Source organism: Malaclemys terrapin, chromosome 9 (assembly GCF_027887155.1).
Source record: "Malaclemys terrapin pileata isolate rMalTer1 chromosome 9, rMalTer1.hap1, whole genome shotgun sequence".
Lineage (NCBI taxonomy): Eukaryota > Metazoa > Chordata > Testudines > Emydidae > Malaclemys > Malaclemys terrapin.
Genome location: NC_071513.1, coordinates 29,624,663 through 29,648,711, shown reverse-complemented (window position 1 = coordinate 29,648,711; position 24,049 = coordinate 29,624,663). Strand labels below are relative to the sequence as shown.

The window sequence follows — 24,049 nt, the reverse complement described above, 5'->3', positions numbered from 1 at the left end:
GACCGAACAGGAGGTACTGGATCTGATTGCTGTATGGGGAGAAGAATCCATCCAGGCAGAACTCCATTACAAAAGACGAAATACCAATATATTTGCCAAAATCTCCAAGGGCATGATGGACAGAGGGTACAACAGGGACACACAACAGTGCCGCGTGAAAGTTAAGGAGCTGAGGCAAGCCTACCAAAAAACAAAGGATGCAAACGGTCGCTCCGGATCAGATCCCCATACATGCCGCTTCTATGATGAGCTGCATGCAATTCTAAGGGGAGCCCCTACCACTATCCCCCACTGTCCGTGGACACCTGCAAGGCGGGAGTCTCACACAACAGGGATGAGGATTTTGTGGATGAGGAAGATGAGGAGGAGGAGGAGGAGGAGGTTGAGGATAGGGCACAGCAGGCAAGCGGAGAATCCCATCTCCTCAGCAACCAGGAACTGTTCATCACCCTGGAACCAATACCCTCCCAACCCTCCCAAAGCAGGCTCCCGGACCTTGAACGGAGAGAAGGCACCTCTGGTGAGTGTACTTTTGTAAATATAATACAGGGTTTAAAAGCAGGCATGTTTAATGATTAATTTGCCCCTGAAGACTTCGGATGCATTCGTGGCCAGTATAGCTACTGGAAAAGTCTGTTAACGTGTCTGGGGATGGAGCAGAAATCTTCCAGGGACATCTCCATGAAGCTCTCCTGGAGCTACTCTAAAAGCCTTTGCAGAAGGTTTCTGGGGAGGGCAGCCTTATTCCATCCTCCGTGGTAGGACACTTTACCACGTCAAGCCAGTAGCAAGTAGTCTGGAATCATTGCAGAACAAAACATTGCAGCAAATGGGTCCGGGCTTTGGTGGCATTCAAGCAACATCCGTTCTTTATCTCTCTGTGTTAGCCTCAGGAGAGTGATATCATTCATGGTCATCTTGTTGAAATACGGAAAATTTGTTTAAGGGGACATTCAGAGGTGCCCTGCTGGGCTGCTGGGCTGTTTGCCTTTGGCTGAAAATAAATCATCCCCGCTGTTAGCCACACAGTGGGGGGAGGCCCGTTCATGCTGAGCTGTTCACGTTTGGCTGACAGGGATCTTCCCTGATACTAGCCACGTGGGGGGTGGGGGGAAGTAAGGGGTTCTGAAGTGATCATCCCAGAGAATTGGGTGTGGGGGGGTTAGATTGTGCTGCACATTCACCCTAAAACCGCAGCCCCTCCTTTTAAATGGCCAACCCAATGGGCTTTGCTTGGTATGGGAAAGGAGGGCGCTGCTGTTTGAAACTGTTCCCATATGTTACGAAGGTTGAAGAAGCCGAAACCCTTTGCCTAACCATGGCTGCCTGCAAGCCAAATTCTGTTGCCCAGACGAGCGTGTGTGATGTCTCACACCAAACCGGCAGGCACTCAATATAAGAGGCAAAATGCGACCTTGTACCAAAAGCACATGTGCTATGTAATTGATTCAGTGTGAAATAGTCTTCCCTTTGTTCTCTAAAATGTATTTTTTTAAATACTACTCTCCCTTTTTTTCCTCCCGCAGCTACAAATGTTTCTACGCTCCCCCTATCATCTCCGTCCCAGAGGCTAGCGCAGATTAGAAGGCAAAAAAACGCACTCACGACGACATGTTCTCAGAGCTCATGCAGTCCTCCCACACTGAAAGAGCTCAGCAGAATGTGTGGAGGCAAACAATGGCAGAGCCCAGAAAAGCGTTAAATGAACGGAATGAGAGGAGGGAGGAGCACAATGAGAGGAGGCAGGATGCAATGCTGAGGCTAATGGGGAAGCAAACTGACATGCTCAGTCATCTGGTGGAGCTGCAGGAAAGGCAGCAGGAGCACAGACCGCCGCTGCAGCCCCTGTATAACCGCCTGCCCTCCTCCCCAAGTTCCATATCCTCCTCACCCAGATGCCCAAGAACGTGGGGGGGAGAGGCTACGGGCACCCAGTCACTCCACCCCATAAGATTGCCCAAGCAACAGAAGGCTGGCATTCAATAAGTTTTGAAGTGCAGTGTGGCCTCGTCCTTCCCTCCTCCCCTCATCCACCACCCCACCTGGTGCTTCCCTCCTCACCCACCCCTCCTGGGCTACCTGGCGAGTTTTCCCCCTATTTGTGTGATGAATGAATAAAGAATACATGATTTTGAAACAATAATGACTTTATTGCCTCTGAAAGCGGTGATTGAAGGGGGGAGGTCAGTTGGTTTACAGGGAAGTAGAGTCAACCAAGGAGCGGGTTTTCATCAAGGAGAAACAAGCTGTCACACTGTAGCCTGGCCAGTCATGAAACTGTTTTTTATTTCTCTGATGCGCAGGGCACCCAGCATTCATGCTGGGCACCATACCAGGGTGCTCTTCTAATCACCCTGGTGTCTGATTGCACATAATCACTTGCCAGGCAATTTGCCCCAACCTCCCACCCCGCCATAAACGTCTCCCCCTTACTGTCACAGATATTGTGGAGCACACAGCAAGCAGCAATAACAATGGGAATATCGGTTTAGCTGAGGTTTAACCTAGTTAGTAAACTGCGCTGGCGAGCTTTTAAACGTCCAAATGCACATTCTGCCACCATTCTGCACTTGCTCAGCCTATAGTTGAACTGCTCCTTACTACTGTCCAGGCTGCCTGTGTATAGCTTCATGAGCCATGGAATTAAGGGGTACGTTGGGTCCCCAAGGATAACTATAGGCATTTCAACATCCCCAACGATAATTTTCTGGTCTGGGAAGTAAGTTCCTTCCTGCAGCTGTTCAAACAGACCAGAGTTCCTGAAGATGCGAGCGTCATGCACCTTTTCCGGCCATCCCACGTTGATGTTGATGAAATGTCCCTTGTGATCCACCAGTGCTTGCAGCACCATTGAAAAGTACCCCTTGCGGTTTACGTACTGGCTACCAAGGTGGTCCAGTCCCAAGATAGGGATATGCATTCTGTCTATCGCCCCACCACGGTTAGAGAACCCCATTGCAGCAAAGCCATCCACTATGACCTGCACATTTCCCAGAGTCACTACCCTTGATAGCAGCAGCATTGGCTACTTGGATCACAGCAGCTCCCACCGTAGATTTGCCCACTCCAAATTGATTCCCGACTGACTGGTAGCTGTCTGGCGTTGCAAGCTTCCAGAGGGCTATTACCACTTACTTCTCAACTGTGAGGGCTGCTCTCATCTTGGTATTCTTGCGCTTCACGGCAGGGGAAAGCAAGTCACAAAGTTCCATGAAAATGCCCTTACGTATGTGAAAGTTTTGCAGCCACTGGGAATCATCCCAGACCTGCAACACTATGCGGTCCCACCAGTCTGTGCTTGTTTCCCCGTCCCAGAATCGACGTTCCATGGCATGAACCTGCCCCATTAGCACCATGATGTCCAAATTGCCAGGGCCCATGATTTGAGAGAAGTCTGTGTCCATGTCCTCATCTCTATTGTGATCACGCTGTCGTCGCCTCCTCGCCTGCTTTTGCAGGTTCTGCACATACTGCAGGATAATGCGCGAGGTGTTTACAATTCTTATAACAGCAGCGGTGAGCTGAGCGGGCTCCATGCTTGCCGTGGTATGGTGTCTGCAGGAGAACAGGAGAGCAGAGTTGCAGTGGAAGTGGTGGATGGTGACAGATGCCACGAGAATAGATACTTATACAGAACGACGAGAGATCCTGCGAGCTGGATTCATGGCACCAGGAGAGCAGGAGAGCAGAGTTGCAGTGGAAGCGGTGGAGGACAACGGTTAGCACCGTGCACATTTCCCGAAGACGAACACACGTAGCCGGGAGCCCCTGACAGCCAACATGGAGAAATTCGCTATCGAGACAAGAGCAGGAGAGCAGAGTTGCAGCAGAAGCAGTGTATGACAACTGTTAGCAGTCCTACTTCACTGTCTGCTGGCAGCAGCACTCAGGACACAACAGCGGCAGTGTTGGTGAGCTGAGCTGAGGTGGCTGCATGCTTGCCATGGTATGGCGTCTGCATGGGGAAAAAGGCGTGAAATGATTGTCTGCCATTGCTTTCACGGAGGAAGGGTCGACTAACGACATGTACCCCAAACCAGCTACGACAATGTTTTTGTCCCATCAGGCATTGGGAGCTTAACCCAGAATTCCAATGGGCAGCAGAGACTGCGGGAACTGTGGGATAGCTACCCACAGTGCACCGCTCCGTAAGTCGATGCTAGCCACGGTAGTGAGGACGCACTCCGCCAACTTAATGCGCTTAGTGTGGACATGCGCAATTGACTGTATAAAATCGATTTCTAAAAATCAACTTCTATAAAATCGACCTAATTTCGTAGTGTAGATATACCCTAAGATGGGGCATAACAGTACCTCCAAGGAGAGTTGTAAGGATAAAACACATTAAAGATTGGGAGGCTACATTAAGGAAAGTTTCCAAATGGAAAGGGGGTATTCAAATCCTTTTTGACTATAGTTAACGTAAAAGGATTTAAAAAGCAAAATTTGTGGATATGACTTCTTCTGTGGTTCTAGGCTTGTGACTTAAATGTTTTGCTTCAGTTTTTTCCATTTGTGAAATGGAGACAAAAATACTTAATTATTTCACAGACCTGTTGCAAGGATAAGTATATGTTTGTAAAGTGGTTTGACAAAGATTAAGAACTAAGTATAACTATTTTACACTACTGTGAAAGGCAGATTTTTAAAGTCAAAAGTTAAATTCTGTAAATACATGAAAAAGCTCAAATATCAGGCATAAAGGAAAAAACATATTTTGCTGAAAGTTAACAAAAATATGGAAAATAATTGGTAAAAATGGAAGACTAATAACATCAGAAGACTAAACATGAAATCATAACATCAGATTTGCATGTCTTTCTGAACTTTTATTATTTTAATGATGCGGTTTGAATCATTTGTTAAAATGCTGTGCTGGATTATGTATTAGTTCAAACCTTGTTGATAAAAAAACAAAACAAAGAAAACAAATTAATTTATTGAATGTAAATAGGTACAGTTTTTACCTTTAATCTTGTCAATGTGCATTCTTGAATGTGTTTAGGCAATTCTAATTGACTGGGTCCTAGTTCAATATAATATAGGGAAATTCTGCAATGAGGCCACTGAATGTGCAATTTAATTATGCTGGTGTGCACTTCTATTTTTTTCTAATGCAGAGGATCTATTGGTAAAATGAATGCCCATTTTGTGGTCTGTTATGCAGAAAATGTTTAATCCAGTGTTTGATTTACTCTGTTAAATCTTCTTTATTGAATGCGGTTATTCATCCGTGCAGAATTGGGTATGCTGCTTTCTGTTACTATGACATTGCAATTAAATAGCTAAAGAGAAAAACATGGTAAGACATTTTCTAAAGGTCCATGACATTCCCATAAAATTATTCATATTTATATATTGTTTTTCTCTTGTATTTGTTTTTACGTTGCCAATACTAAAACTGAACAGTACAGAGAAATATTTTTTCATTGCAGAGCTTGACAAATCCAGCAGTTAAGGATCCTAGATGAACATTTTGTCAAATAAACTAGTACTAAGAAGAATTTCTGGTCCAGTGGATAATGACTGTCATCATGAAATAGGATTGTACTGATTGCCATCTTAATGAATGAAGCTAGCAGGAGCTCAGAGAACCAAACAACAGCATTTTGTGATGGGATAAATAGTTGGGCACTTTGGATACAGGAAGACATTGATAGGGAAATCACTCTACCCCTGTGCACTTTTAGAGTGGTATTAAATCATAAAACATATTCTCAAGTTTAAATACTTGAAATAACGTTTTCATGCACACTTCCTTTTCTTAGCAAGAAAAGGGTCTGAGAGGAGAATTTATAATCTCTTTCTGTCACGTTTCATCAAATATTACATTATAGATTATAACATTCTCAATGATATGATGGTATTTGCTCCTCATCTCAAAACATTTAGGACAGGGATGATCAACATTGTGAAGTATTTGGGGCTGAACAGTTGCTGTTGAGAGTGAAAAACAAAGAAAAGAGCCTTTGTTAATAGGATAAGGCTACAGGGACTGCAGGATAGGAAAACTGTAAACAAGTTTTTGCAAAACAGCTGCTAGGATAATTATAAGGGACATAAGATTTGGTCTTACTACTTTTATATCATTAGAATCCATCATTGTTTGTTTAGCCTTAAATATTATAACTATTAATTTTCTTCATCTGTTATTTGTTTCTTAGCCAATTGAGAAGCCCCGATGTCTGAACACGTTTTATATTTGTCTTTAATGTTGTTTGAAGTTTTCCACTAGAACACTGTGTTTCCTAAGTTTTCTGGCGTGTGTCCTATTAACAGGGATTCCGTTGTGTATGAATTTTACCATGTCTGGTGGAACTTTAGGACTGAGGTGGTCTCTGGTTTGCATTAGTTGTTTTCTACTATTTTTTCCATTCTTTTTCTGTGTAAGCAAGGGACTTGTAATAAGGTGTTAACAGGCTACTGGTTGGTTTATTATTACTTACGATTTAAGGTGTTAAGACTTGAATATATTCACACACACATTCAAACAACATTAAGAATTTAGTTTAAACATTCACAAGGCAATAAATGCAGAGTAAAAAATGAAACTCTGTCTAAATGTTATCCTTTTGTACTTAGGGTAGGTATTCCTAGCTCTTTGTAATCTTGCTTAAATTACTAAGGCTGGGGTTTTCAAAATTGCTCATCTTTCATTTAGGCACCATAATAAATACTAGATTTTCAAAAGAGTCCAGCAAATTTGATGCCAATCTCTTTTGAAAATCTTGCCAAAAGTGTTACAATAGGATTTGCTGGATGTTGAGCTCTTTTGAAAATCTGGTTCCAATTATGGGTGCTGAGAATTTGAATATCTGGCCCTTAGGCCAAGTTCCACAAAGTTACTTGGGCGCTTAAGACTAGGGTTTAGGTGCCTAAGTCCCATTCTCCACTGTGATCCACAAAACTGCTGCTGAATGCTTTAGGTGCCTAACCTCCAGAGAGAGAGAGAGAGAGAGAGAGAGAGAGAGAGAGAGACTCTGTAGTCCAGGTGTTGGGTGACTCTAAGTCCAGTACCCCACTCCAATCTCTCTCTCTTTATTTATGCACAGTAGAACAGATTCAACAGCAGTGGTTGAGAGAATATCCCATAGTTCAGTGGTTAAAGCCTGCTCCTGAGAAATGGGAGACCCCTGTTTAAATTCTTTCTCCCGCTCTGGTAGAGAGAGAGGAATTGAACCTGGGTCACCCACATCCCAGGCAAGTGCGCTAACCACTGGGCTAAAAGTAATAAGGTGGCTGCCACCATAACTACCTGTTAGTTCGCCAGACATTTTGTATGGTGCGACTCAGGCACCTAACTCATTCCTGTAGGAAGTGGCTTAGATGCCTAAGCTGCCTGACTTCAGGCACTGGGTTCCTATTTGTGCATCACTCAGGAAAGATAGGTGCCTCTTTGCAGCCCAGACTTAGGGTATGTCTACACTACGAAATTAGGTTGAATTTATAGAAGCTGGTTTTATAGATATCGGTTTTATACAGTCGATTGTGTGTGTCCCCACATAAAATGCTCTAAGTGCATTAAGTCGGCGGACCGCATCCACAGTACCGAGGCTAGCGTTGACTTCCGGAGCGTTGCACTGTGGGTAGCTATCCCACAGTTCTCGCAGTCTCCGCCGCCCATTGGAATTCTGGGTTGAGATCCCAATGCCTGATGATGCAAAAACAGTGTCACGGGGGATTCTGGGTACATGTCGTCAGGCCCCTCCCCCTCCGTCAGAGCAATGGCAGACAATAGATTCGCGCCTTTTTACCGGGGTTACCTGTGCAGACAACATACCACGGCAAGCATGGAGCCCGCTCAGCTCAGCTCACCGTCACCATATGTCATCTGGGTGCCGGCAGACGTGGTACTGTATTGCTACACAGCGGCAGCTAATTGCCTTTTGGCAGTAGACGGTGCAGTATGACTGGTAGCCGTCATAGGCTATCTGGGTGCTGGCAGACGTGGAGCTGCATTGCTACACGGCAGCAGCTCCTTATCTTTTGGCAGTGGATGGTGTATTACGATTGATATCCATAATCGTCATGTTCCTCAGTGAGTTCAATCAGAGGCACCCGGGAAAGTTCTTCAGCAAATTCCTCTAAGAAATACTGAACCAAACTTTCCACTCTGGGCATCTGATTCTTGATGATGATGGTTATCAGTCGTAGTACATCATTTTCTGCCAAGCACCCAGAAGATGCCGATGGCTATCAGTCATGCTGCACCGTCTGCTGCCAGCTTAAGATGTAAAAAATAGATGGACCAGATTTGTTCTGTATTCATTTGCTTCCCCCTTCCTCCATGAAATCAATGGCCTGCTAAACCCAGGGTTTTGAGTTCAATCTTTGGGGGGGCCATTCTGTGTGACAGTTGTTTCTGTTTCTCCCTGATGCACAGCCACCTTTGTTGATTTTAATTCCCTGTACCTGTACGCCATGTCGTCAGTCGCCCCTCCCTCCCTCCGTCAGACACTAGTTTCGCGCCTTTTTTCAGACCAGACGCCATAGCACAGGGATCATGGAGCCCACTCAGATCACCGCGGCAATTATGAGCACTATGAACACCACGCGCATTGTCCTGGAGTATATGCAGAGCCAGGACACGCCAAAGCAAAACCAGGACCAGCTGAGGAGGCGATTGCAGTGCGGCGACGAGAGTGATGAGGAAATTGACATGGACATAGACTTCTCACAAAGTACAGGCTCCAACAATGTGCAAATCATGGTGTTACTGGGGCAGGTTCATGGCATGGAATGCCGATTCTGGGTCCAGGAAACAAGCATAGACTGGTGGGACCGCATCGTGTTGCAGGTGTGGGACGATTCCCAGTGGCTACGAAACTTTCGCATGTGTAAGGGCACTTTCATGGAACTTTGTGACTTGCTTTCCGATGCCCTGAAGCGCCAGAATACCAGGATGAGAGCAGCCTTCACAGTTGAGAAATGAGTGGCAATAGCCCTGTGGAAGCTTGCAACGCCAGACAGCTACCAGTCAGTTGGGAATCAATTTGGAGTGGGCAAATCTACTGTGGGGGCTGCTGTGATCCAAGTTGCCAGGGCAATCAAAGACCTGCTGATATCAAGGGTGGTGACTCTGGGAAACATGCAGGTCATAGTGGATGGCTTTGCTGCAATGGGATTCCCAAACTGTGGTGGGGCGATAGGCGGAACCCATATCCCTATCTTGTCACCGGAGCACCAAGCCACCGAGTACATAAACCGCAAGAGATACTTTTCAATGCTGCTGCAAGCCCTGGTGGATCACAAGGGACGTTTCACCAACATCAACGTGGAATGGCCGGGAAAGGTACATGATGCTCGCGTCTTCAGGAACTCTGGTCTGTTTCGAAAGCTGGAGGAAGGAACTTTCTACCCAGACCAGAAAATAACCGTTGGGGATGTTGAAATGCCTATCGTTATCCTTGGGGACCCAGCCTACCCCTTAATGCCATGGCTTATGAAGCTATACACAGGCAGCCTGGACAGTAGTAAGGAGCAGTTCAACTATAGGCTGAGCAAGTGCAGAATGGTGGCAGAATGTGCATTTGGACGTTTAAAAGCTCGCCGGCGCAGTTTACTAACTAACCCTCCCCCCTTCAAGCAGAGGCAATAAAGTCATTGTTACTTCTCATTCATACATTCTTTATTAATTCATTACACAACTAGGGGGATAATTGCCAAGGTAGCCCGGGATGGGTAGGGGAGGAGGGAAGGAAAAGGACACACTGCAGTTTAAAACTTTAACTCTTATTGAAGGCCAGCCTTCTGATGCTCGCGCAATCATCTGGGGTGGAGTTACTGGGTGGCCGGAGGCCCCCCCACCGTGTTCTTGGGCGTCTGGGTGAGGAGGCAATGAGACTTGGGGAGGAGGGCTGTTGGTTACACAGGGGGCTGTAACGGTGGTCTCTGCTCTTGCTGCCTTTCCTGCAGCTCAACCATACGCTGGAGCATATCAGTTTGATGCTCCAGATGCCGGAGCATCGACTCTTGCCTTCTGTCTGCAAGCTGACACCATCTATCATCTTCAGCCAGCCACTTGCTCTCTTCAGCCCGCGATTCAGCCCGCCACCTCTCCTCTTGTTCATATTGTGCTTTTTTGCACTCTGACATTGACTGCCTCCACGCATTCTGCTGTGCTCTTTCAGCGTGGGAGGACATCTGGAGCTCCGGGAACATATCATCCCGAGTCCGCCGTTTTCTCCTTCTAATCTTCGCTAGCCTCTGCGAAGGAGAAACATTTGCAGCTGGTGGAGGAGAAGGGAGAGGTGGGTAAAAAAGACACATTTTAGAGAACAATGGGTACACTCTTTCACGTTAAGTTTTGCTGTTCACATTACACAGCACATGTGCTTTCGTTACAAGGTCGCATTTTTCCTCTTATATTGAGGGCCTGCCGGTTTGGTGTGAGAGATCACTCATGCAGTGCCAGGGAACAGAATTCAGCTTGCAGGGAGCCATGGTAAGCCACAGTCTTTTGGCTTTTTTAACCTTCATAACATGTGGGAATGGTTTCAAACAGCAGCGCCCTCATTTCCCATACCAAACACCCATTGGGTTGGCCATTTAAAATGGGTTTGCAATGTAAAAGAAGGGGCTGGGGTTTCCGGGTTAAGATGCAGCACAAACCCAACTATCGCCCCCCACACACACCCAATTCTCTGGGATGATCACTTCACCCCTCCCCCTCACCACGTGGCTAACAGCGGGGAACAGTTCTGTTCAGCCGAGCAGGAACGGGCACCTCTGAATGTCCCCTTAATAAAATCACCCCATTTCAACCAGGTGACCGTGAATGATATCACTCTCCTGAGGATAACAAAGAGAGATAAGGAATGGATGTTCTCTGCATGCCAGCAAACACCGGGACCATACGGTGCCATGCTTTGTTATGCAATGATTCCAGACTACGTGCTACTGGCCTGGCGTGGTAAAGTGTCCTATCATGGCGGACGGGATAAGGCAGCCCTCCCCAGAAACCTTTTGCAAAGGCTTTGGGAGTACACGAAGGAGAGCTTTCTGGAGATGTCCCTGGAGGATTTCCGCTCCATCCCCATACACGGTTAACAGAGTTTTCCAGTAGCTGTATTGGCCGCGATTGCCAGGGCAAATTAATCATTAATCATTAAACACGCTTGTTTTTAAACCATGTGTAATATTTACAAAGGTACACTCACCAGAGGTCCCTTGTGTGCCCTCAGGGTCTGGGAGCATGCCTTGGGTGAGTTCGGGGGTTACTGGTTCCAGGTCCAGGGTGATAAACATATCCTGGCTGTTGGGGAAACCGGTTTCTCTGCTTCCTTGCTGTGAGCTCTCTTCATTGTCTTCATCATCATCTTCCTCGTACCCCGAACCCACTTTCCTGTTGCGTGTTTCTCCATTGACGGAGTCAAAGCACACGGTTGGCTGCACCCCCTAGCATCGCATACAGCTCCGCGTAGAAGTGGCATGTTTGCCGCTCTGCCCTGGACCTTCTGTTTGCTTCTCTGGCTTTGTGGTAGGCTTGCCTTAGCTCCTTAATTTTCACGCGGCACTGCTGTGCGTCCCTGTTATGGCCTCTGTCCTTCATGGCCTTTGAGACCTTTTCTAATATTTTGCCATTTCGTTTACTGCTACGGAGTTCAGCTCGCACTGATTCGTCTCTCCATATGGCGAGCAGATCCCGTACCTCCCGTTCGGTCCATGATGGAGCTCTTTTGCGATCCTGGGACTCCATCACGGTTACCTGTGCTGATGAGCTCTGCGTGGTCACCTGTGCTCTCCACGCTGGGCAAACAGGAAATGAAATTCAAAAGTTCGCAGGGCTTTTCCTGTCTACCTGGTCAGTGCATCTGAGTTGAGAGTGCTATCCAGAGTGGTCACAATGAAGCACTGTGGGATAGCTCCCGGAAGCCAATAATGTCGAATTCCGTCCACACTACCCCAAATCCGACCCACAAAGGCCGATTTTAGCGCTAATCCGCTTGTCGGAGGTGGAGTAAAGAAACTGGTTTAAAGGGCCCTTTAAGTCGAAAAAAAGGGCTTCGTCGTGTGGACCTGTCCAGGCTTAATTCGATGTAACGCTGCTAAAGTCACCCTAAACTCGTAGTGTAGACCAGGCCTTAGTTGCCTATTTCTGAGAGGGGGCGGGGCTTAGCACACACCCCTGTTATCTGCATCTCCTATTGGCTAGCTTAGGTGGCTCGCCGCCTAGCATACTGGCTTTTGTGGATTACATTCTTAGCTGCCCATCTCTTCCAGTTCCTTGTATAGGCTCCTTGTCTGATTTGTGGATCATTCACAGTGTTGTTCCTGTGATTTTCCAAGACACACAAAAATTAGGCACTCAGCATGGCAACTCCTAAGTCTCTTTGGGGATCCCACCCTTAATCACTATAGCTGTATCTACTTAAGGTTTTTGTTTATATCTCCTGTCATTCCTTGTGCATCACCCTGAAGTAGCAACAGTGGGACCCTGGTAGTACACTGGCCCCCTTTTCTTTTGTTTCACCACTCTTTTACCTAGATCTCCCTGGAAAAGGAGGGAGGAAATCAAATGTGTGCTAAGAGTCTGCTAATATTTTCAGGGACGAGATGATGACAGAAAGAAAGGAGTAAATGCTAGCTGAAGGGGTTAAGGAAACTAAGAAGGGATTTTTAAATATAACAGAGAACAAAGTAATACCAGTACTGGAAGTAAAGTTTGCTTGTTAATAAATGTGGAAAGGAATTAAATTAATTATTAAAAATGGTTGAGAGTCTAAGCTCCCTTTTAAAATCTATCTTCAACAAGCAAAATAAATGAAATAAGTGTGAACAATTAAAATTAAGGTAGACTTTATGAAATATATTTTGTCATTAATAAAATAATGAAATAAACATAATGAGAAAAATCATTAAATATTGCAAGATATGTTGAGTAAGAGTATCATAATTTAGCCCTAAACTTTATAGTATAAGAAATGGACAGCATTAGTTTTAAAGAACACCTCTCACCAAACAAATTTGACAACTTTTTTGACAGAATTTCTAAATTAGACGATAAGGTTAAGTTGTACCAAAGAAATAGCATATTTGTAATTTAACTAAGCATTCAGCAGAGTGGTCCATGAAATCTTATTCTCGGCATTAAATAAAATCAGCTGGATATGAACATTGTCACATCGATTTGAAACTGGCCAAAGGATCATAAACAAATATATCAAATTATGATATATGATAAATGCAAAGTATTAAACTAGAGAGAGGTGAGTTGGAAAGAATTGAATGATATTCTGCTAGTCAAATTGTATTAACAGAATATATAATTCAGTGAATTGTTACCTTTTTTTAAGCATTCACAGATTGTAGGCCTGGCTTGACATAAATAACTTGACATAAGTAACTTGCCAATTTCATAGTGGGCATGATTGGGAAAGTGAAAGGAAGGTTAAGTTGTCGTACCAGGCAGTCTTCTGGAATCAAGATGGCTAGCTAAGATTAGCAGAAACATCCTGGTATTAGGAAACAAACCTAAATGTAAATTGGAGGTCAGATTATGCATGAACAGCACATGGATAGAGCACACTGTACAGAGATAAGTTCCTACAAAATAACCAAGCCATGCCAAAACATATGATGCAATGTACAATAAGTGTAATGTGGTGTGTAAATGTATATAAAGGAAGAGGTTTTCTGTGTAACTTTGGATTTGTGATATGCCCTGTACCTGATCAACTCAGCGTGGCTTTGCTGTATGCCAACTAAAGATATCTGGGTGATGAAATCTGGAGTCAAACTGAGTTTTTGGGAAGTCGAGTGGAAAGAGTTCTCAGAGGGAATCCCAACACAGACTTGGTATCAAAAACAAACAAACATCAGTCTATAGAGTTTTTGTGAATTATCCGGTGCTGTTATTTAATACTCAAACTTCAGAATTGGTCACCCAAGTATTTTAATGTGTAAAATACATTAATTGTACTTAGAATATGTGTTTGCAAATAAGTACATGAATTTTATGTTGAATTTGTGTATATTATTGATTCATACTGACCATTTTCTAAAGTTCACAAATGTATGAATGCTAAAGGGCTTGAGTACACACAATCTGATCTGAAGCCATAGCATTCAAAAATAGTCATTATTTTTCCATTATTGAACTAGCTCTAGGGATCATTGATTTGTCCAATTTATTTAGTATCTTCGTAGGTGATCTAGAGAAGGGATTAAACAGCACACCAATGACATTTGCGATTGATACTAAATTAGGAGGAGATGCAAAACCAGTAAGGAAAAAGAAATAATACAAATGGACCTAAAGAGACTGGATACAACATAGGAAGAAAATAACAAAATGAGATACATCTTGGAAAAATAATCCAAAACACATAAAGAGGGCGAAAGCTAGAAATCAGTAATGCTGAAAGAGAGTCTCTATAGGAGTGACACTGGACAACAAATTAGGCCTCAAATAAAATTACATACAAGATGGTAGCAAAAAAGGCTGATGCAGTTTTGGGCTGCATATGCATAAGTATAAAATTTATAAAAAGTATAAAAGTGAGGAAGTAAGGGTTTCCCTCTTTAATACTGCATTCAGTATTAAATTGTATGGAGGTAGAGGAAATCTGTGTCCCTGGCTAAGCCATATGAAAGAATGGAAGAATGATGATAATCAACAAATATTTAAGATATTGAAGAGGCATATAACTATATGTAATGGGATGATTTAAATGCAGGCAGAATATTCCATGGCATAGATAGCACTGTCTGTAACTGTATGACTTGGGTGGTTCCAGAGTCACTGTAGATCAGGAGCCACAGAGGGGAATGTAGGGTGGACAGAGGAGACCAGCTATTTTCAGGGATAGAATTGTATAGGTTTTTACTTCCCACTGTAGATTAATTGTTTTTCTTTCCCCCAAAAGGACAAACAGTTGAGGGAAGTGTCTGAGTGAAAGCAGCAATGAGGGGACGGTTAGATTACGGATAGAGCAGCAAATCTTGACTCATAATAAGAGCCACACAGACCCTCGCATTTTTGGTGACAGTCTCTGAAAGACGCGGGCAGCAATAGGCTCGTCTTCCGGAGTATGAGGCGTGCAGGGCTGGACCCAGCAGGGGCAGGTCTCCGGGTTTCGAATGGCGCTGATGCTGGGGGGCCCCTACCCCCTATAGCCATGCTATAGACCTGTCAGGAATCAGGATACAGTAGGTGCAGGAGGAGCATGAGGCTGACCATGCCCTAAGTGCTCCGGGCACACAGCAGACAGTCAGAGCTCTGCCTCCGCTGTCCTGCTCTGTCCAGCAGCTGCCTATCCGCCAGCCAGGAGCCCGATCGTTGAATCGCCCGCGTCCCTCTAAAGGAATCGTCCCTCCGCGAGAACTACACTCCCCATAATGCAAGGCGCACCAAGCAGTAGTGGCGGCCGCAGCAGCTTCCGCCAGCCGCCCGCCTTGAATTGCAGGTTTATTTCCGCCAGCGTAGGTCATATGATCGCTCCCCTCCCAAGATGGCGGACAATTTGCCCTCGGAGTTTGATGTGGTGGTGATAGGAACCGGTATGAGAGGCGCACCCTCGGGTCGGATCTGGGCTTTGGCTTGCAGCGCTCTGGGGCGCGGGGGCAGAGCGGTGTGGGCGGGGCAGTAGAGGTGGGGGCTAGGCGGGGGTCTCAAGGGCTGTGTGGAGCTAGAGGGACGAGGTGGTGCCTGGAGGCTCGGGGGGCTGAGGTCGGTGGCAGGAGACAGCTGTGCAGGCACGGTCGGAGGAGTTCAGGCTAAGGAGAAGGGAGGACTGGTTGCCAGGTCTGTACTTGTGGGGTGGGAATCAGAGCAACGAGGCTGAAGTAGGGGAGTTGAGCAGGTGGCTGGGGGGGGGAATGATGGAGCTAGGTGAGACTTATACAGTATAGTGCTGGGACCAAGGACAGGTGCTGCTGCTAGGGAACAGAGATCAAGGGAATGAGGCTGTGGACATGTTGCTGAAGTAAGGATGGGACTGGGACTTTAACAAGGAGGTGGATAAGGAAATGGACTATGAATCTGAGGCGTGGGTTGGGGCCCAGGACTGGGAATCAAAGGGCATGAATTGTGCCTCGGAAAAGGGGAGCTGAAGTCTAGGTGCCAGAGCCAGGTATTCCTCTAGTATCTATAGCCTTTTTAGACGCTCATACACCTGTGACCAGACCTATACGAAGCCGTTTTCCTCCTGGTTGAGTTAAAATATTACCCTTAAGCCTTTAAAGCTTTTAAAAAATAAATCTTAGGTGACAGGATCTTCTTAGTTAGGTGGTAGATATTGACAATCTCTCTAAATTTCACTCACATAAACAATAGTTGATGTTTTACTTTGGGGCAATTTAAGGTGGTTTTTAAATATCTGATTGAAACACAGCAAAATATTTACCAGGAAAACAAGCTGTTAAAATTTTCTCCTTTTGTATTCATTTTGAAGGGGATTTTCTGCCCAAATAACTGAGAGCAGGTGTGCTTAAATATTTGCTGTTTCATGGAACTCCATGGTGATATTGGCCTAGCTGAAACAGCTCTTATTATAGAAAATCTTAAACTATTGTGGTGATTCCTGTATTTTGTACAAAACTATGATCATTCCCATCCTATATATCCTCTTTACTTGAGATTCACCAGCTTTTTATTGGGGAGAAGTGATTTAAATCAAAAACATTCAAATCACTGATTTTTTTTTTAAACCGTAATTTAAATCAGCCAAAAGGAAACTTTGATTTAAATCAGCTTTAATAAAGTTTTGCATTTGTACTTAATTATTTTCCTAATGAAAAGGAAAATAATTTCTCCTGGGTCGGTAACATGTTGCTTTGCAGTTAAATATAGCCTTTATACTAAACTTGGTGCTTCTTTTTGCTAAAACAGGAGGATACACTATATCTGTGCATATTTATTTAACCAAGTATATAGCTTGTCTTACATCTATTCACATATTTTTTACATTTCTTATTATGTTAATCTTTTCTTATTTACTAGAATAATTTTTGATTTGCAATTTGTGTCATGTTCTTTGGATGGAAATTCAAATTCAATTAACAGCATAAAACATCATTTAAAAAATAAACTAATTTAAATGCTGTGGATAGGTTAAAAAAAGTTTTATCAAAATATATTTTGTGTATTAAAACTGTTTATCTAAACTATTTAACTTAGTGAATTGAACCGAGAGAGACCAGAAACTGTGCCCTTCAGGATTTTAGAACTAGAAGATCTGATCCTCTCGCATCTAGTTTTTATTCATAGATTGGAAGAGAACAAGCTCTCCTCCTTTTTCAACTTCCAGTGGTTTCTTAACTTTAAATGAATTAATGATTGACCTGAACTAGTTGAATAAACTGACATGAAGAAAATATTTTCTGCACCCGCAGAAGAGGCTATTGCTATCAAAAGCTGGTTTAGTACTTTAACAAATTCTGGTTCAAAGTGCTTAGTTAGTGACTTCCACTAGTTCAGGATTTCACTTTCTTTAAAACTTTGCAGCAAACACATACTCCTTAGTATTATTTTTATTTAATTTATATATGGTCTATTAAAATAATTTAAATTTAGACCTTAGCATAGGCTGTTCATTTCCAATTTAATTTTAATGGGGCTTATTTTTTAAAAATAAGCCTATATTTAATTTAAATAAAAAAATCAGATTTAAAAAAAAATCCTTGCATCCATTCTGTTTTTATGAAATTATTGTGTGCTATTCAAATTAACTTGCAGTCTTCTGAACCTTTAAACTGGGGGTGTGAGAGAAACAGAGAGAGATTTGTATTGATAGACATACCTGACTGGCATATTCTGGGAATACTTGCTGTTTAAAAGGTTTAGTCAAAAAACACATTCCTATTGTGTATGTATTATTGTTAAAAGATTTCTTAGTTAATATAGGGGCTAGCAAAAATAGTAAAAGCTGGCTATTTTTCCATTGGTGAACATAACTGCTATTAAAGGTACCAAATCGAGATCCTTGGGTCAACCAAGAGACCTCTATGGGCTATTCGTGTAGCTCTGTAGCAGGATTGAGGCCCTAATGAAGAAACTGTAATAGTTTTCCTGGCCATTCAATTCTTGGTGGTCAGATAGTGTGAAGAAGAATGAGAGGGAATGGTAGTCAGGGTATATCAAAACTCCACTTGTTTCCTGTGAAAATTTAGTGATTAAAAAGCAGCCAAGCTTAATCATATTATTTGCATGTTTGTGATGTATAAGCAATTTAAAAGAAAAATCTTTCCTGAAAGTCAAATCAGTGTTTGACCAAGTTAACCCATCTTGCCTCTCAGATACCAGAGTACTACTGATGGTGGTAGTACAGAGTATAAGTAGGACAGAGTATAAACCTATAATGGAGTTTTATTGCTTTTCATGGTCACATAACACAAAATACATGGAAAGCAATTGCCTCACTGCTTCAGATCAATTGTCTGTCTAAGCCAATGTTCTGTCTCCAGTGGCGGCCAATACTTGATGCTTCTGATGAAAATACCTTATAACTGCCAACTATGGAATAATCTTCCCATAGGGAAAGACTTCCTGACTCTAGTAAGTTATTGACTGATTTATACTCTGAAGCCTAAGGGTTTCTCTCATTTTTCTTACTCTGTTGTGGCTAACTTACAGATACCTAATGTGCATGAATATAGCCAGTTGGATGCTATTTGCTTGTATACTTCAGGTATCTCCCTCACCCTTAGGTTAGGCCAGGGATAGGCAACCTATGGCACGCGTGCGGAAGGCGGCATGCGAGCTGATTTTCAGTGGCACTCATACTGCCCGGGTCCTGGGCTACTGGTCCGGGGGGCTCTGCATTTTAATTTAATTTTAAACGAAGCTTCTATTTACTCTACATACAACAATAGTTTAGTTCTATATTATAGACTTATAGAAAGAGACCTTAAAAAAACGTTAAAATGTATTACTGGCACGCGAAACCTTAAATCAGAGTGAATAAATGAAGACTCAGCACATCACTTCTGAAAGGTTGCCGACCCCTGGGTTAGGCACATGCAAGAATATGAGCACTATTGACTTTAAAAATCTCGTGTATATATATATATATATATATATATATATATATATATTTTAAAAGAAATACATAGACTAAGTATCTGCCTAAATGATATAGGTAGAAAAAATTGGTATATTAATAATAGTAAATAAAATTACATGCATAATTAATATTTCTGTACATATTTATTTTCCAAATGTTTTCCCATTCATCTCATGTTGCTGCAGAATTTCCAGTTTGTTAGTAAATTCACCTCTGCATATTTCCCTTTCTGAAGAAAAGTGTTGCTGATAGTTTTAACCATTCAACTCTTCTTAGTTTGGTTACAAGTAGCAAGTTCTTTCCTCTCCGTCTGAGAAAGGCCAGAAAAATGTAAGAAGTCCATAATGTTGTATAGCTTCTAAAAGTGCTTTCTAAAGCCTGGCATTGAAAGGGAAGTCTGTATTTTCTGTTCTCAGACCCCGGAAGAGCAGAGTTATGACTTCAGGGAGCAACTAGCTCCTGCCCATAAATCACAAGTTCCAGCCAGCCCTTCTGTAGTTCCCTCCACATCATCATGATGATCTCCCAAGCTTCATGTCATTTTCTCTTGTGACTCTGTGATGTTTCAGATAACTCAGGTTTCAGTAATTAAAATCAATTATGGCTGCTCACTATCACATTCTCATGTTTAACATAAAATCCCAATACACAGAAACAAGTATAAACCTTATGATTGACTTGCTGTATATGGCAAATAATTTGTTTTACAATTTGCCATGTCTAGACTGGAATGTTAAGGTGTCTCCATTTCTTTCACTTTTGATTGTACAAGGGAGATTATTTTGAATGCTGGAAATTATTAGAAGATGAAAACTGCCTGAGGACAGTACAGCTAGGGTTTTGCTATATGACTGAGTAAATAGGGATTTTAATCTTTGTAATACCTTGATGTTGTGAAGGTTAATCTTTGTGGATTAGTAATTGATGTGCTCTAAGACAAAGGCTATGCCCTTTGGAGTTGTTAGTCCTTGCTGCATGGAAGCTTTTACCTGTAGTTAGTGATATAATAGATCTGCCATTAAGGAGGAGTTACTCTGTTCATCTTCTAAACTGAGGGTTTTTATCGGATCTTATCTATTTCAATTTATAAAAGAGCCTAAGCCACAGGCATTTATACAAAACTTAGAATAATCAAATACAGAATTTTAGATATTATGTAGGAATGGAATTTCATGTGGTTTTCAAAGCAAATCAAGGTCCTTTTATTTGCCTGTATATTTCTAGTGCCCAAAGACTTGAAGTAGGATTAGGGCCATAGTGTACTAGGCACCCTACAAACACATAGAGACTCAGTCCCTATCCTGAATAGTTTAGTCTAGCAAACAGATGGAGATAGGGGAAGATAAGGGGACTGAGATAAATTACTTAGATTAGCTCTCTCTAAAACTTCATTTTTATTTAAAATAAAATATGTAAGTAGTTCAGAACCATAATCTATCCCTAAGTGTCCCTTACCATATTTGTTAGCTGGCTGACTGCTTGCAGAAATGGGGGTCTGAAGAGGGGTTAGAAGGAGAAAGAGTACATGTATGAGGGTGGCATTTAGTGAGAGGCAGACAAAATGGGTCCTGGAGGCAGGCATCTTTCATGCTGAGGCAAACACAGTAAGAAACAAGAGGTTAGTAGGAAGGGGCAGAGTTGTGAAGGGCCTTGAAGAGATGTACAGTTTGTTGTGGTGGAAAGCAGGGAGTCAGTGGAAGGATTCAGTGAGGTGGGCCTTATGGTCAGGGCAAAAGACCAGGAAGAGATTAGCAGCTGCATTTTGTATGGCTTGGAGGGGGTGTGTTTTATTTGTTTTAGTTACCTTTTCCTTCTGGTACTTTAGAAGATATCAGATATTGCACATACATTGTATTTTAATTAGCTAGACACATTCATATTGGAAGTAAGGCATCTGGAAAAGCTGACCAGAAATGTGGTGGATTCTCCCATCACTTAATCTTTAAATCAAAAGTCGATGTCTTTCTAAAAAAGATGTGCTGGTTCAGTGGTTTCAACTTTTTTTCGTTTGTGGACCTCTCAACAATTTCACATGGAGGTACAGACCCCTTTAGAAATCTTAAAAAGAACAGGAGTACTTGTGGCACCTTAGAGACTAACAAATTTATTAGAGCATAAGCTTTCGTGGACTACAGCCCACTTCTTCGGATGCATATAGAATGGAACATATATTGAGGAGATATATATACATACAGAGAACATGAAAAGGTGGGAGTTCTTAGTTGGTAGGGGAACTCCTGCTGAGGTGAGTCAGGGGGTGGAGTGGCACTCTTGTATATATATCTCCTCAATATATGTTCCATTCTATATGCATCCGAAGAAGTGGGCTGTAGTCCACGAAAGCTTATGCTCTAATAAATCTGTTAGTCTCTAAGGTGCCACAAGTACTCCTGTTCTTTTTGCGGATACAGACTAACACGGCTGCTACTCTGAAACCTGTCATTAGAAATCGTAGACATAGTCTGCGGACTCCCAGGAGTCCTTGGGCTCCATGTTGAAAACCACTGCTTTAATTCAACCACAAGTTACTGGACTTGATGCACAAATTTCCGGGTGAAATTTTATGGCCAGTATTGTGTAGGAAATCAGATTAGATAAACAATCCCTATTAACTTTACATCATGTGAATCTATGAATCTTTGCAATAACAATATGACTAAACATTATCAACCAAAATGCTCTTGTTCAAAAGATGCAAAAGAGAGAGGCTGTTGTGGGTAGTAAATTTTAGTATATTGCCTTAGTTCTGTGTTTCTCTGCTTTTTTGGTGTTGACTTAATGTTAACGTTTTAATGTGTAGCCATTGATATCTAATTGTCAAAAACATGATTTTTGTAAAACATTAAAATATTTATGCTGACTTTTTAATGGATATTAGTAATTAAGACCTTTTACCCTTGCAGGCCTTTTCCTGTTTTTGATTATATAATTTGTGCATCTGGTAATTTTAGTGATTCAATTAAGTGGTGACATTAGATTTGAATTTGTTCTTATTTCAGGTTCATTTAACTGTTTTCCCCATGGTGAACTTAATTAAAATGGAACCTTACGTTAAATTCTGGTCATCACTTCTCCATCTAATACTTCACTTCTTTTCCTTCTGCTCCTCATAGCTTCTGAATTAATACCATGATACTCATGAAGTAAAGAGAAATGTTGTTTCATTTACTGAAGGAACTGGCTTCCCTGATCACCACTTAAATGCAGCAGGTTTTTTGTCCTGATACAATGGAAAGATCCATTTCATTTTTTTAAAGGAAATTATATAATAAATTAGCTGTGCAGGATAAGAATGTATGCTCTATTTTTGGCTGTACTGTAGGTCTAAATCAGCAGCAAAACTTTCGTTCTCAAAAGGGGGAGAGGGATAGCTCAGTGGTTTGAGCATTGGCCTGCTAAACCCAGGGTTGTGAGTTCAATCCTTGACGGGGCCATTTAGGGATCTGGGTCAAAAAAAATATAGTTGGGGATTGATCCTGCGTTGAGTAGGGGGTTGGACTAGATGACCTCCTGAGGTCCCTACCAACCCTAATATTCTATGAAAGTAAAGGTAAACTTAATCCCCCTTTCCTTAGGACTTTAGATATAAAAGGATACAAAACTGCTAACCACATCTTGAATTTCCCAGGTTACAAAATTAAGCAAGCTTGTCTTGCTATAGCAACATCTTTTTTGTGAGTTCTTTTTTTAGACATAATATTTAAGAAGTCAGGCTTTTTAACATCCTATCAAAGCCTCTCACATATCATTATATTTTGAATGCAGTATATATTTTTATTTTGATTAAATTATCTAGTAATTGAAAAACCTGATTTGTTTAACAGGTATTATACATGTCACTAATTCCATAAGCCATTACTGCCAATTTGATCAGTTTGTGCTTTTTTAAAAAATTGTATTTTAAATGAACGAGTAGGAATTCCTAATCTGTCTGAGAATAGTATTTCAGGGTGCCTGATCTTGCAAACACTTTACTCACTTGAGTGATACATTGAAGGCCATGGGATTATTCATTTGAGTAAATTTATTCACATTCATAAGTGTTTGCAGGATCAGTCTTTGAATTAAGACATATTAAAATATTGGTTATACTTATTAGTCTTGGAGGAAGACATAATGAGCTCTTAGATAAAATTGCACCTTTTCAGAAAAAGCATAAACTTGTTTACTTGATTTACATGATAGAACGGCACTGTCAAGTATTCAGGCTCATACACTTCTCTTTAAACGATGATTAAAAGGAGAAAATTATAGACAAACCAATTCAATAACATTGAAGTTACGGTAGAAACCATTCTGAGTTAAGACTGATGCTATCTCTAACGTAGTGCCTTTATATTGTAACAGCACAGATTAAGGATGTAGTATCTGTCCTAAATTGAGTTGTCTTGTTTGGTTGGAATATACTGTAATATTAACATTGCTTAAACTTGTCTGATATTGTAGAAGGCCTGTGTTAGCTTCTGTTTAAGTTGTAAAATAAAGGATGTTGTTCTCTAAAAGGTGGTTGTATTCACATGTTTTGTCTGCCAGTAATTCTAATTTTTTTAAAAAAGTTATTCTTTATAAAAGCAGTCACAGTAAATTTTCTAGTTCTGTGCAATTTTCTTTCCATTCTGGTCTTCACTGGTTATAAATAACACATGAAATGACTTTCAAGGTAGAAAGCAGGAATCCATTTTGAAATATTCTATAAAATAGAGTGATTTATGGTTTCATATGATTTTGGCTGAAAGCACTCGGGCTTTGCCAGGTCATCAAAGTCCTGTCAGGGGAATCTATTATTTATTATTCGATATGCTGGGAGTGGTGTAAGTACTTTATTTTATGTTTATCTTATGTAAGTATAGTGTTAGGAAAAATCAATTCCAGATACTAATACGGTTTTTAAGATCTATCCTGGAAAACTAACCTAAAAATTATAGATGTGAATTATGAAGTTGAACATTATTCTGTTCAGCTATTCTGATCTAAAAGAGAATTTTGAAAAATGAGTAACTCCCAATGTTGCTGCAAGATATTTTTAGGATGTACCTCAGGAATTT

At 42.0% G+C, this 24,049-nt stretch overlaps 1 protein-coding gene across 1 annotated transcript in view; it reads left to right on the top strand.

The window, feature by feature from the left end:
- The first annotated feature begins 15,421 nt into the window (after nucleotides 1–15,421).
- The window catches only part of CHM (CHM Rab escort protein), a 153,315-nt gene continuing 144,687 nt past the window's right edge, over nucleotides 15,422–24,049 (top strand). The window contains exon 1 of the mRNA XM_054040368.1: nucleotides 15,422–15,501. Within this exon, the coding sequence (XP_053896343.1) occupies nucleotides 15,453–15,501 (49 nt within the window). The 5' untranslated portion in view covers nucleotides 15,422–15,452. The remainder of the gene's footprint in view (nucleotides 15,502–24,049) is intronic.